The sequence below is a fragment of the Dysidea avara genome, chromosome 5 (assembly GCF_963678975.1).
Source record: "Dysidea avara chromosome 5, odDysAvar1.4, whole genome shotgun sequence".
NCBI lineage: Eukaryota > Metazoa > Porifera > Demospongiae > Dictyoceratida > Dysideidae > Dysidea > Dysidea avara.
In genome coordinates, this window is record NC_089276.1 from 26,726,597 (window position 1) to 26,740,323 (window position 13,727).

Sequence of the window (13,727 nt, forward strand, 5' to 3'; positions counted from 1 at the left end):
ATATTGGTATCCCTGATGCTACTGGACGACTAGAAATCTTATGTATTCACACAAAGAACATGAAGTTGGCAAGTGATGTTGACTTGGAACAGGTGACATTAATCACAAAAGATGACTAGTGTATTTTACATGTGTGTTCTAATTACAGGTGGCTACTGAGACTCATGGTCATGTTGGTGCTGATCTTGCTTCACTTTGTTCAGAAGTAGCTCTCCAACAGGTAATAACCTGTGTATTGATAGTAACATACAGTAGATGTATTGTGTACAGTAATGATAGAAGTGTTGTGTTACACACAGATATGTGAGAAGATGTATCACATTGATCTTGAGGATGACACTATTGATGTTGAAGTGATGGACTAGCTCCTTGGCAGTAACAATGGACAATTTTAGGGTCAGTATAATTGAGTATGGTAGTGGTTAATATTAGGGATCCACCCCTCCCATGAGGAATAATGGCTACCCAAAATCACACATTTTAATAGTCTGCCCCTTACAGTGTTCACTGTATCAAAATTACAACTTTTCAAGTGATAGCTTACAGTTTAAGTTTTAAAGTGTTGTTGCCTCTCTCTGTACATACCATACTGTGCGAGTTTTGTCCCGTACAGTCACTATTGTACATATTTTGTGCTGGTTTGTAGATGTGACCTTGACACTTGACATTCATGTATATGCAGAGTTGGGGATACATTTGTAACGTGTTACATAATAATATTACTTATGTTGTAATGCAGTAATGTAACATGTTACATAAAGCATAGATAATATCTATACATAAAGTAACGAGTAATATATATAATGAGTATTACATCTGTAAATACCCAAAATTGTAACGCATTGTTTCTTTTTAATGCACATTGTATCCAGTATGTGATTGGCCCCTGATAGCACTGAAGACAGCTGTACAGGCAAGAGCAAAGAGTAATTGTGTATGGGGAGTGCCCTTGAGAGCAAGATACTACAAAAATATGTTTTGAGGTTGAACTACGCCAGAGAAGTGTCTCACTCGTGTCACTTGTAGTTGTAGGCTGGGAGCATGTATTTAGAAGGTTGGGCTTAGTTTATAGCTTGCAACAAACAAATGTAATATGTAATAATATTTATTACTAGTTACAGCCCTCAAAGTAATGTGTAGTATGTAATGCATTACATTGTGTAGAAGTAACTAGTAATATGTGACCGGATCTGCGAAAAAGGAACATAATCACACAAGCCTAAATTTACAGTTTAAAGCATCGAATACATTGGATGAGATACTTGCATATTATTTTAAAAATTCCATCAATTTTTTTAACCCCTCTTTCATAGTGAAGGAAGGGACTGACAATAAAAAACTGGATATCATCTTATTTGCCTGCTCAAGAGGAGTTGGAAAATCTTTGTTTTGTTTCAGTAAACCCAAGGTTACGTAAGTTATGAACATTTCTTTACGTCATGTCGAAGCAATCGTATGCGAACGATTTTTTCTCACGAATTTTGTCTTTGTATGCAGTGAAGAAGGGTGAGTAAAGGAAAAACTTACCCAGTAATTGATTCCCCTGTTCATGGCGAGCACGATGGGGAAAATTTTGGCTCTGTACCTCAATCCGTTGGTAAGTTGCAACCGTTTTTGTAAGTGCCTGTGATAAATTTTCTCTATGTATGCTGTACATATTAATTTTTCTGTTGTTGCTACTTGGTAGGGTTGTAACTCCACAATTTATTGACATATGAAGCTGAAACTTTGCCAGTGGGTACACTTGGCTAAGTAGATTATAAATATTTAATAAACAGGAATTCGGAAAATAGGCAATTATGTCCTATTTTCGCAGATCCGGTCACATATGTATTGAGTTACATTTTTAGAGTAGTGACCCCAACTCTGTATAATATATGTATACCAACACTGGTGCCTGCCCTACAGTGCAGGAGTTGCTGTAGTGAGTATATTATTTATTAAGGTGACTGACCCTATGTGAAGAACTTTATTTCCCCATACATATATAAAACAGCTATGAACATTAAACTTTCTATGAAAGTGTCTGTATAGCACTGAAACTGTACATGTACTCCTGTTCCCTACATTGTCCTATAACTGTACCTATTTCATGGGTTACCTCCCTTAAAACTTCACAGTAAAGTTAGCTGCTACTTAGTTTATTGATTGAAGTACTAAAATGTCAAGAAAGTATTGACAGGTAGGAAGATAGCACAATAGAAAAATTAAGTTACGTATAGTGTATATATCATGTGAATATTACACAATAAAAATAACATGAAAAGATCCACATACGTAGCTAAGATGTTCCAATAAGGTTGAGAGTATAAGAAAAGTAGTGCATGAAAAGAATGGAACAAGTCAACAAAAACGTTATCAAAATGAAAAAAAAGGAATCAAACTCACTACGTCACAATTAGACTGCAGATGCTCTTACCACTATGCTATACATTACACTTAAAATTGAGGTTATTGTAAAACCAGCTTATATGGGCATAAATAAGTTGAATGGCGCAGGTGTTTACCATGTGGTTTACTTAAAGAATTCCAACAAGTTTTGCTCTACACCCTCACATTAAGTGCTATAATTGACAAATGACAACCTTTAGAAGTTTCATTTTTAATCCAAGATGATGAACACTTCGTTTGGCACAATAATTGTGTAATTAACCTGGTTAACCCTTAGATGTGCATAAGCCTATACTACACAGCCTATACAGCTGTATATAGGCAAATACACATGGCTGTAAACAAAGTACTATAACTTTCGAAGTATACCTCCTATGTCTAAGCAATTTACTTCATTGTACTCGTAATGTAATAAGTGTTACAATGATACCTAGGGCTTTCCCCTTTGTGCTAAAGCATAATGCCAGAACTCACTGTGTAATCAACTTTTCATTAAATAAACATGTAAAACCTTTACACACCTTTATAAAATGATCCATAACTTGATGACGGTTGTTCCAATCGAAGGTTTGTTCGCTAATTTTGCATTAGGCCATGCAAAGCTCACGTGATTAAACCCACAATCAAAGTTAAACATGTGGCGAGAAGCTTAGTTGATGGATAACACTGATTGCTGTTGTTCTTTGCTTCATAACAAATAAGTCTCTACTGTTACAGTGTTTATTTAACCTTCCCCAAGTAGCCCAGTGAATAGAATTTTGATCAATGTGTGTAGTTTTAGGCTAAAGGAGTTGAGTTACCCTACCTAATGTCGCCGTGAATGCGTGAAATGAGTCAACACGCTTTCCCCAAAAGTTTCATGTGCGTTTAAGGGTTAACACACAGGTACAAATTTTCTGAAGATTTTCAGGTTGGTTGCCTACAACTATGTTAGCGCATTGTACAGTAAATAGCCAATGAAATTCACTCTTCGTAGAATTCAAAATCACAGCTCAAATGCCATCGCACATGTGCAACATAGTCACAGACAACCAACCTGATAACCTCTATATGTAATAATTGTTTCATTGCTATTTCAATTATTTAGCCATCTTATAACCAGACAGGCTTGACCAGTTATTGTGCATTCCTCTACCTGATAGTGTGTTGTGTGTTTAGTGTTACAGACATATTTAACTTTAGTATTTGTCCAACCACTTTACAAGCAAGTGGATTGTGTTAAACTCCTTATGTAAATTTTCCCAGTACAGTGATTTTGAATTACTCAATTACAAACCATGCCACACACACACACACGCACGCACGCACGCACACACACACACACAAATATAGCAGGAGCTCACAAGTGTAACAACACTCCTTCCATAAGCTCCGGATGATAGTGAGACCAACGTTGTAGGTACTAAGATATAAATTGGAGAAGGTGGTCCCACTGAAATATTGTTATAAACACTACAGGCTTCTGTTGTACAAGCTCATGGTTGCTAACCATACATGGTAATTGTATGTGTTGCCATGTTATGGGAGGCATGGCTGTAAACCAGTACAATGTGATACAGTGTAGTTGTCCCCTGAGACAGTATTGGTTAAAACTAAGCCCAAACAAACTTTCAGATCAACCCAAAACGCTTTCAACAAGTTGCTACAGAATTTTAAAAATTATTTATTTAACGGAATTTTCTACTGATTACCTGACTGACTGACTGATGCCTTCAGGCAAGCGTAACTCGGTAACAGCTAAGGCTACGGGCTTGATTTTTTCACTGTTCAACATTGCTTCGGCCCAAGAGGTGCCTTTTGGCATACCGCAGTATGTACAATGCATTCTTCATGGACTTACCAGTGTCCTCCTTTGTGTCCCATTTATCTTTGCTGACAGTGAAAAGTGTCAATTTGGCGATAGCACGTGATGGCTTCCCTTCGTAATGGAAATCGTCCATATTTTCATGGTGGCTGTTTTGATTGCAGAGGTGCTTTTCGAACAGTTCTTGATTCATACTGCTATGTAACAGGTTGAACACAGCCGACAACAAAGCATAATGGATGCTTCACTTTTCAGACGATAATTGATATAACTGGGGCACACGGCACCATTTCTTTTGGTATGCATGAATTGCTGTGGTGCTTTTTGAACAGTTCTTGATTCATACTGCTGTGTAACAGGTTGAACATAGCTTACAACGAAGCGTAACGGATACTTCACTTTTCAGACGATAATTGATATAGCTGGGGCACAGTGCCATTTCACATGCAGTATGCGTGGGTTCACCAGTAAGATCTATAATATTTACAAAAAACAGTTAACAAACAAGTACACAGAAAAATTTGGAATTTTCAACTAGAGTAGGGACATTGATAAAAAGGTACTGAAACAAGCTGGAGTAGTGCACAATATTAAATCACAGTTAAACAATAAGAAGTGGTGTATCCCTACTGTGCTCAAGATACCATAATAAAAATGCACAGTAGGGATCAGCATTGTAAGTGGGCCGGGTCGTTTGGGTCACATTTGGTCCGGGTCAAGTCTTATCCACTTCATTGAATATCTGGGTCTGACCTGGATGAGATCACATGTGACTATAAGTTAACAACGATTGTATTGGTGGAAATGCAGTTGTAAACACTCAAGAAACTTACATGGAGCCACACACACCCAGGGATATGTTTTGCTGTGTGTGCTGGGTATGTAGAGCCACACCCACTTATTAGAATTGTATCAGCTGTTCTCTGTGGGCATGCATTGAGATCCGTATTGCTACTTGAAATGTAAGTAGCTAACTTCTGGAAATTGTTAATTGCTGTAGCTGCATGTAGACTTATGTGGAGCCACACCCACTTGATAATATGTAGCTACTCACTTCTTGCAGACAATCCTTTCTATGCTGGCTAACTAATGTAACTTGAAATTTGTGGACTTTTAATATAGCTCTTGAGGCACGCCTCTATTTTAATTAAACCAGATCAGATCCGGGTCCCATCCAGATAACTGTTTGGGTCAGTGGGTCAAACAGGTCAACAGTACTGACCCACTTACAACACTGGTAGGGATATAACACTTCTTATTGTTTTACTGTGATTTAATATCGCGCACTGCTCCAGCTTGTTTCAGCACTTTTTATCAATGTGCTATGGTCCCTACTCTAGTCAAATTTTTCTGTGTACTTGTATGGTACTAGTCTGTTTCTCAGGAGTAGTATATGCAGTATCATGTCATGTGTGTACAGTGTAATGATTAAACTGTACTTGTAGGATGTGGGAGATGAAGCAGTCCCTGAAATCAGAAAAGTTCACTGTGAAGAAGCTATGACATTTTGCCTGTTGATCTGATAGTGACATGGATAAATACGTAAGTTGGTGTATCATGATGCAGTCATCTGTCACATTGTTACTGAGAACTATGTTAATGAGAACTATGTGATGTTAGTTTATAAGTGTGTGAGCATCTTCATAAATGCCACACAAATTTAATTCTCAATAAAGCAATGTGTATAGATTCTCTGATAGCAATAAATAGTTTGAGTTTGGCCACCTTTCCTTTGTTCGTAGCATTGCCGTATACAGGAAAGGCGGCCAAACTCAAACTATTTATTGCTATCAGAGAATCTATACACATTGCTTTATTGAGAATTAAATTTGTGTGGCATTTATGAAGATGCTCACACACTTATAAACTAACATCACATAGTTCTCATTAACACTTTAACAATAACATTGTATTATCTGATTAGCTAATATTAATTTTACAACTTGCACACCTCGTACATGGCCACATTATGATATCATTACTTTTTGTCGCAGTTAACTCTGCTTTACTTGGACGCGCACTTTTTTACAGCTATAAACTGTTTTTGGATGGGATTTCAATACTTTTTGTTAGAATAAGCAATGCACTGTTGATAACAGTAGATGAGTTTCCATGGTTTTGACAGAAACCCCAGATTACAGTGACAGAATATTAAAATATAACTGTAATTTTAGTGGCCAGGGCTGCCCACATTGGAGGGGGGGGGTATTTTCCCCCTGCCCCAGCCCAAAAGGGGCCCCTTGATTGCCTGTTTAAAGAAAGATCGATATACTCTAATAGAGCAGTCAGGATCTAGACCCTTCCTTGCCCCTGGGTCCCTCTTTAACTCTTTTCCCTGGGCCCCCTAATTTCTCTGGGCGGCCCTGTTAGTGGCATGCAACTGCAGTCAACTAACACCCATTTTAACTAGTAAACCCTTAATAACACTTTGCCTTTCATCTTGTACTACATTAAAACGATCAAAATACTCTATTAGAGCAGTCACAAAATAGTTGTAACACTGCAATCAATATTTAGCATAGTTATAACTTCTGCTTAGCATTGGATTGTATAGTTTAAATTACTAGCTACTTACACACTTTACAATATAAAAATATGGCACTTGTAGAAATGTGACTGTTCTATTAGAGTATCTCGATCTACTTCAAGCATCGACTAATTCAAGTGAAGAAGCTACTCCCCTGCCAAGAGATCTTGTGAAATGAAATGAGAATAGTAAAGAAAAGGCAAGTATGTACAGAGACAATAGAGGGGCGCGTAATTATGTCCTGTTGTAAATAAACACCTTTAAAATTTATATTACTAAATAAGCGCACCAGAATAGGCTTGTGAGGCTGTTGTCTCCAAGGTTGCCTCATTACTTGTCTTTTCGTGTTGAAGGGATTTAGTCACAATTGGTGAGTTTAACTATACATGTATTTGTGTTGTAAAACTTAATTGTAAAAAGGCGATTAGCACATATCATGATAAACATATATTTGTCACAGTAGAGTCTCTCACGATTATTAGACATTGGACCAGGGTAAAAAATTTACTGCTATATTTAGAGGTTGTAGCGTTTGTATATCTTAGTATCTTAATAAATAATCCTCCATGATCACTAATCACTAATGTGAAAGCTGGTCATTATTCATGCTGTAGGGACAAAAAGTTTCTGACCTAGCTTTCTAAAGAGGTGGCTGCATTTTGCGCCTTAAAAAAGGTAAGAAGCATACTGTTCTAACTGGCTATAGAGATGGATTTAGTGTGTGACAACGTATGAGACAGTGAGTACTGGCAGCAAGGGGGCAGCCAATCTGTTAGAGCACCAAAGGCACTGCTTCAGGCTTAGGCAGTTGGCTGTCAACCCAAAGTGTAAAAAGTTTCACTATTGGTCCTTATAAGCTCCTGATGAAGAAAGTGATGAAGTCATTATCCATAGGATATATTTTTCACATAACACAGCATTCCAATGGTTTAGTGGTGACCACAACACTGCCTGAGTTAAACTGTGGTGAGATTTGAGACTACCGGAAGCCCTGGAATGCCTTCAACACATGAAATACCAAATATCTAATGCCTGGCTTTCATCCACAGTGGACCTGTCTTGGTGGCCACTTGTACAGAAGGGAAACAGCTGCCACACAGTCTTTCGAGCGAGCAGCTAGTTTCCACACCCCTTAATTATCAATTTGTAAAATCTTGAGCAAAATTGTGTGTACAAGCAAGTGCGATGTGGTGCATTGGCAGTGCCGTGTATATGGTTGCTGCCTAGCAGTGATACATCACGAGTATTGAAGTCACAATGTGTTACTGTATCATCCATCTCTGAATGTGTCATTTTGTGTAGAGAGCAATCTTCCACAAGTGACCTGCAGGTTTCAGTGTATATTGTTAACCATTAAGATTGTTCACCATTGTGAACTGTATGTACAGTAAAACCTCACTTAGCGGCCACCTCTTTAATAAGACCACCTCATTATATTGGCCACCTCTAGTAGATCCCAAATATATAGCTAAGCAGTACTTTATGACCTCATTCATAAGGCCACCTTGTTATTCAGGCCAAATTTTTGGTTCCACAGCTGGCCATATTAATGAGGTTTCATTGTACTTATGTGAATTTTTATTTTTCATAACTTTTCTTCAGGTTTACTGATGGGCACTATGAAGCATTGTTGACTGGTCCGTACATAATGTGGTGACTTGAAATGCTAAAACAGTACGTAGCATGTCTTGTATGTACATGTAATGTGTTGTAATGTGTCCACACATCCACACATCTTAGAAATAAATATAAATGTATTCTCTATACTCAGTTCCATTGTGCCACTGGGTCATAAGTGGGTTGAGTATGGATCATCCAGGACATTTGGGTCACATTTTGTCCTGGCCAAGTGGATCTCATCCACTGACAGAATATACAGATCAGATCATGTGTATAAATTACAGTGGAACTTGTTTATTGCCACCTTCACTCAATAAGCAGGTAACAGTGTATAAATTCTCAATTGGAATTGGCTTTTCAAGAGAGGTTGTCTTTCTATACTGGTGGCCATTAAGACAGGTTGTACTGATAGAGTGTACATACTAGAGATGCAACAATATCCTCCACTTAGTGTTGTTTGATAGTGATGCAATGGAGACTATGTATTGTTGTATTTAAATACTATGCTATTATATTGCAACTCTAGCACGTATTTATAACAGGAATGTTTGTTAACTGTTTAGACATACTGGAGCCACACCCACTCATCTGGATTCTACAAATGGAGTCATACCAACTTGTCATCATACTTACATGTTACTCCCATTGTGCTTGGATTGGATGAATATACAAGGCGTCATGTGAGACTTGCTACCATGGTGGGCCACTGAAAAACATTTCATAGCTGTTATATTACTGTCATTATTGTATAATTCTTACATTATTGTTGTGAAAAGTGTTTGGCATTCATGTGTCCTCTGTATGATGCATAATTGTTGTGTGGGGGTGCTATAAAATGTAATAATGCATGGTGACAATTGGCTAGCTACATGTGCTAATTACTCGCAGCTTGTGTCAAAATCTGGTAACCGCAGTTGTATTGTGTCATTCTTTAAGCCACGCCCTTAGAGGGACAAATTACGTCACGGTGGGGGAGACTAACTTTGTTAAAAACGAACGATGGTATGCAGCACCATAGATTATATCTGTGGACTATAATCTATGGCAGCACACTTCTTTGTGGCTTTATGCACTGATTAACTACATAGAGCGCCAGTTCATCAATACCCAGTGACCGCAGTTGTGCTCTGCGTCATTCTTTAAATTCCGAGTAAAATTCTTAGAGAGCAAATTACGTGGGGGCGACTAAATTCAAATGTCAAACTAGCAATTCTCGAAAACATATGTTTCAATCTAAACGAAACTTTTAGAACAGTTTAAAGACACATTGCCCTACATGCCAAGCGAGTATTGCGGAAAACAACAATCTGGGTTTTGTATTTGGCCTCTAGGTCAACTGAGGACGACTGAAACTTCGTTTGGTGCTGAAATTATGACTGCAGGATAATCATGTATGGTGAAATCGATGATGTGAATCTTGAGGCGATTGAGTGAATACTGAAGCGATAGAAGGGCAATCAATGTTTGGAATGCACAAAGGAATGCAAGGCATACACCTGCGGTTGCGTCTAACCGCATGCGATAAAAAAAACAACCTTCCCCTTTGATGTCGGCAATCTCGATCACGAAACAATCGGCATGGATTTGCTTCACTGCTTGTGTGGTAGTTACTAGTGACACGATGAGTTCAACTCTAGACTTTCAGAGGGATAGCGTAAGTGGCGGGTGAGTTACAGGACGGCCGAATTTGACAACGTTCGTTCCTGTAAAATCCTCACGTAGTGGTCGTGTCATTTATTGTCTGCACCGTGCGTTTCTGCTTTACTGGCCGCGCGACTCACTACCGTGAGTCTTGATGATGAATAGTCTTCATTTACAATACTAACCAATATCAATCTTTCATCATACACAACCACTATTGAGATCTATTACAAATATTCATACATCCAGACATGGGACATTGTGATACCATCTCAAAAACTACTAGTGCCAACTGGCTAATGAGAATATATTGTTAAGCACTATATGTATATCCACATTGTCTGTGGAATATTGTGGCTGAAGCTATTTAATTTTGGCTTGTACTTACTGACTTCTTCATAATATAGTCTTCATTTACAATACTAACCAATATCCATCCTTTATCCTTCATAGCCTCTAACTACCACTACTGAGATCAAATTCATACATCCAGAGTTTCAAAACACATCTATATTATATTTTTGTGTGTTTCCGATCATAAATTATTGAGGCTATTCACATGACATAATGGCTCCTTGTAGATATACATGTTTTCAGGTTCTTCTGAAAACCTCTATCTATACTGACATCTTCAGATGTGGTTATTAACATACAAACTGATTCATCTACCTGCCTATAACACACATTTAAGTGCTACAACTTATCCACCAATACACCAGGTCACCTGATCTCCTTTTTACCAAGCTGGAAAATATCTCACACAGAATACTCTACTAACTACTTTCACACAATTACGTGGAGTATCATACGTTTCTGAATAGGTGTTGCTACCATTACAATTACTGCCAATCTTCCAGCATGACTGATTAAAAGCTTAGAACAGGAGTGTGCCGAGGGGGAGTTTATGGGGTTTAAGGAAATCTCCAACTAAAACTGTCAGTAGCAAGCGAAGTGAAGCTCAGTGTGTTGCTGCTAATTTGTTAGCAAACACAAAATCAACACAAGTACACTATTACAAAATCACTACACAAAATGAGGATGATAGTTTGAGGATGATAGATTCAAAGTTAGTAAATGCTTGACAATGACAAATGGATTAATTACCTTGAATCTTTTGCAGTGGCTTGAAAATGATTTTATTGGGTACTTAAACAAATGGGAAGATAGTGCAAAGTCAAGAACAGGATTCTCTGAAGGTGAAAAAATGATGATGACTCTAAGTAGAGAAACATCAGAGGGAATTAGAATAGCAGGTTAACTATATAGTACATAATTCATGTCTATTATGCTTTTTCTAATACAATGTTTACAGTGAAGTCATTTTGTGAAATGGTACAGTATCTTTTGTAACTTCTAGGAGTGGATAGAGTGTTGTCCAACAGGTTGTGTTGTCAACATTTACTTGAACAGTTCTTTGGGAAACAGCAATAGTGAGGGGCAATAAATGACAATTCAAAATGTCCAACAGTTTGAGTGCAATACATCAGCCATACGAGTTGCCAGCTCTCCAGTCCATGGCAGAAACCAACTCAAAGAAGTAACCTGGTGAATTGCATGTTGCAAGTGAATTGGAACTTCCACTTCCAAAGAGACCACGATACAAGACAATCAAAAAGTCTACTTAGTTGATCTGTTCTGTAGTTATACATGTAGCAGCTGCTGACTGTATATTATATCATGTACTGAATGTATACCATAATAATGATAATACACTGTACATATTATATTAATCTTAAGTGATGCTGTTACGTAGGGACTTAGCATCAGATGTGTAGGGTTAGTGTTAGTGATAGTTGTTTATGTAGTTCCATTACTGATTTAGCAAACGAATAGCATCTAATTGTTATCCACAAGTCGACTATTATTTGTAGTAGTTCCAATCTTGAATCCTCTTGAATATCTTCAAGTTCTTCTGACAGCAGGTACCAATAAAAGTGTACATCCTCTAATTCTAAGAGTTCTTAATAGCATAATGGGATGGATTCTGTCTTTAAATTTGCTAGATTGAAATGTTCTGCATTTCAATCTCCAGCTGTTTAAAACGAAGATATGCTCCATTACTGACTGGAAAAAGACCACCTCAAATAACTCTTTCTATCCAAGATATTTTGTGTATGTTAAAAAAAATTGTCTGTGTTGGTCTCATCCTCATCTTCAAACATACTCTACATAAAATAAATTCCTCCTTGTATGAATGGGATGACCTCTCTAGCTTTTTTCTCAATGATATGGAATGTAGCTAGCTATGTATCTGATCACCTTCTCCTCATCTTCAGACAAGACAGTACCTATAGCTTTATCCTCAAAACTGGTAGACTCTGTGATAGGATATTCATGCTTAATGATCTCAATTAAATTGCTTAAAACTATTCGCTTGAAAATTTGATCCCTTGATACACTGTAATATAATAGCTGGGGAAGCATTTTCCACACTGTCTCCAAGTCAACAAAGCTTCTAACCTCATGGAACTTTCTCCGTACACTCTCCGTCCATCCTGGCTTACCTATTTTAGACTGTTTGGCTGAAAAACAGTGCTTCAGTATATTGACCAGCATCTTCAAAAAAAAGGCAAGCTTCTTGAGAATGACTTTTAGTCCATGACAAGAATTCTGTGGAGCATTCATGTACAAACTGCTTCCTCCTAGAAGTCACATCTATGGCTTGTGATAGCTCAACCATGTGGCCTAATTCACAGATTCAACAAGCATTAAATAAACAATTGTAGGCTGGAAGGAGTTGTCTGAAGCATCACTCGCATAGTTTATTCGTTTCTCGCTTGTTCCTATGCTACTATTCATCATTCTACAACAAGGTAACTATGGACAATTACGTATTGGACTTATGTCACACACAACGAAAATATAACTGGAAATAGATTGCGTTCCTATCCTTTTTAAGTACTCTATTTGTTATCTATGATTACACATGTATGAAACTACATGATACTGATAAAGGCTACAAAATTATAATTTGCTTTATTCTTTTTTCTTATGATACAAGGTATTGTGTGTGTGTGTGATTGTGAGATCATCAGGCATGTTATATAGGGGTCATTCCGTGTCAAATCAACACGGAATTTGGGGTCACCTCTCGGATTTTGACGAAACTTGGTGTGATCATAGTACCTGTGATGCTTACCACCTGTACAAAATTTTAGCCCCATACACTGCATAGTTTCTGAATTATGACCACAAATATTTTGAATATTTCATAAAAAATCAATCTGCTTTGAGTTACAAAATTGGCTATAACCCTTTACTACATTAATATTTTTAAGCAAATTTTTCACAAATGAAAGAATATTGACCGATCTTTAAAATTATCAAACAATTATGGGATATCTAATTAATTAAGGTTAAGTGGTGCTTTGTTTAAAACTTTAATATTCAATATTTCAAAAAATGCTCTTTAAAATTCTTTGAATTTTTTCTGAGATAACAATTAGGTCATGGTCCATGTTTGATGAAATTTTGGTTGTGGGACCATGAGGGACTCAAGAGGTATAATTAAATATGTTGGGGTATGTAGTGGAATTTTGTAGCCTATAACTGCTGTATGGAGACCTATACCACCAATACTCGGATCTAACAAGACCACAGATTTGTTTTTATGCAGTGGAGGTATCTAGGTAAAGTATGACCTTTAATAGTGACCACCTGTATAGAAAGACCATGTTGCAGTTATTTTACACTGTTTACTTGAGCAAGTTTAATGAAGCTATCTAAATACCGTGTTAAACATGG

At 37.3% G+C, this 13,727-nt stretch overlaps 1 protein-coding gene and 2 long non-coding RNA genes across 4 annotated transcripts in view; all 3 read left to right on the plus strand.

The window, feature by feature from the left end:
- LOC136256908 (transitional endoplasmic reticulum ATPase-like) overlaps nucleotides 1–5,737 on the plus strand; it is a 196,530-nt gene extending 190,793 nt beyond the window's left edge. For both annotated transcript variants that reach the window (XM_066049974.1, XM_066049981.1), the window contains one exon: nucleotides 5,641–5,737. Coding sequence is in view for 1 of the 2 variants with exons in the window: in XM_066049981.1 (XP_065906053.1) it covers nucleotides 5,641–5,698 (58 nt within the window). In the remaining variant the exon portion in view is untranslated. The remainder of the gene's footprint in view (nucleotides 1–5,640) is intronic.
- On the plus strand, nucleotides 21–3,531 carry LOC136256914 (uncharacterized). Its single transcript, XR_010701733.1, has 3 exons — nucleotides 21–92; nucleotides 149–396; nucleotides 3,479–3,531. It is a non-coding gene; the product is annotated as an uncharacterized lncRNA (long non-coding RNA).
- A 1,272-nt stretch (nucleotides 5,738–7,009) lies between the features above and the next one.
- LOC136256915 (uncharacterized) lies at nucleotides 7,010–9,027 on the plus strand. Its single transcript, XR_010701734.1, has 3 exons — nucleotides 7,010–7,092; nucleotides 8,325–8,396; nucleotides 8,906–9,027. It is a non-coding gene; the product is annotated as an uncharacterized lncRNA (long non-coding RNA).
- The last annotated feature ends 4,700 nt before the right edge of the window (nucleotides 9,028–13,727 follow it).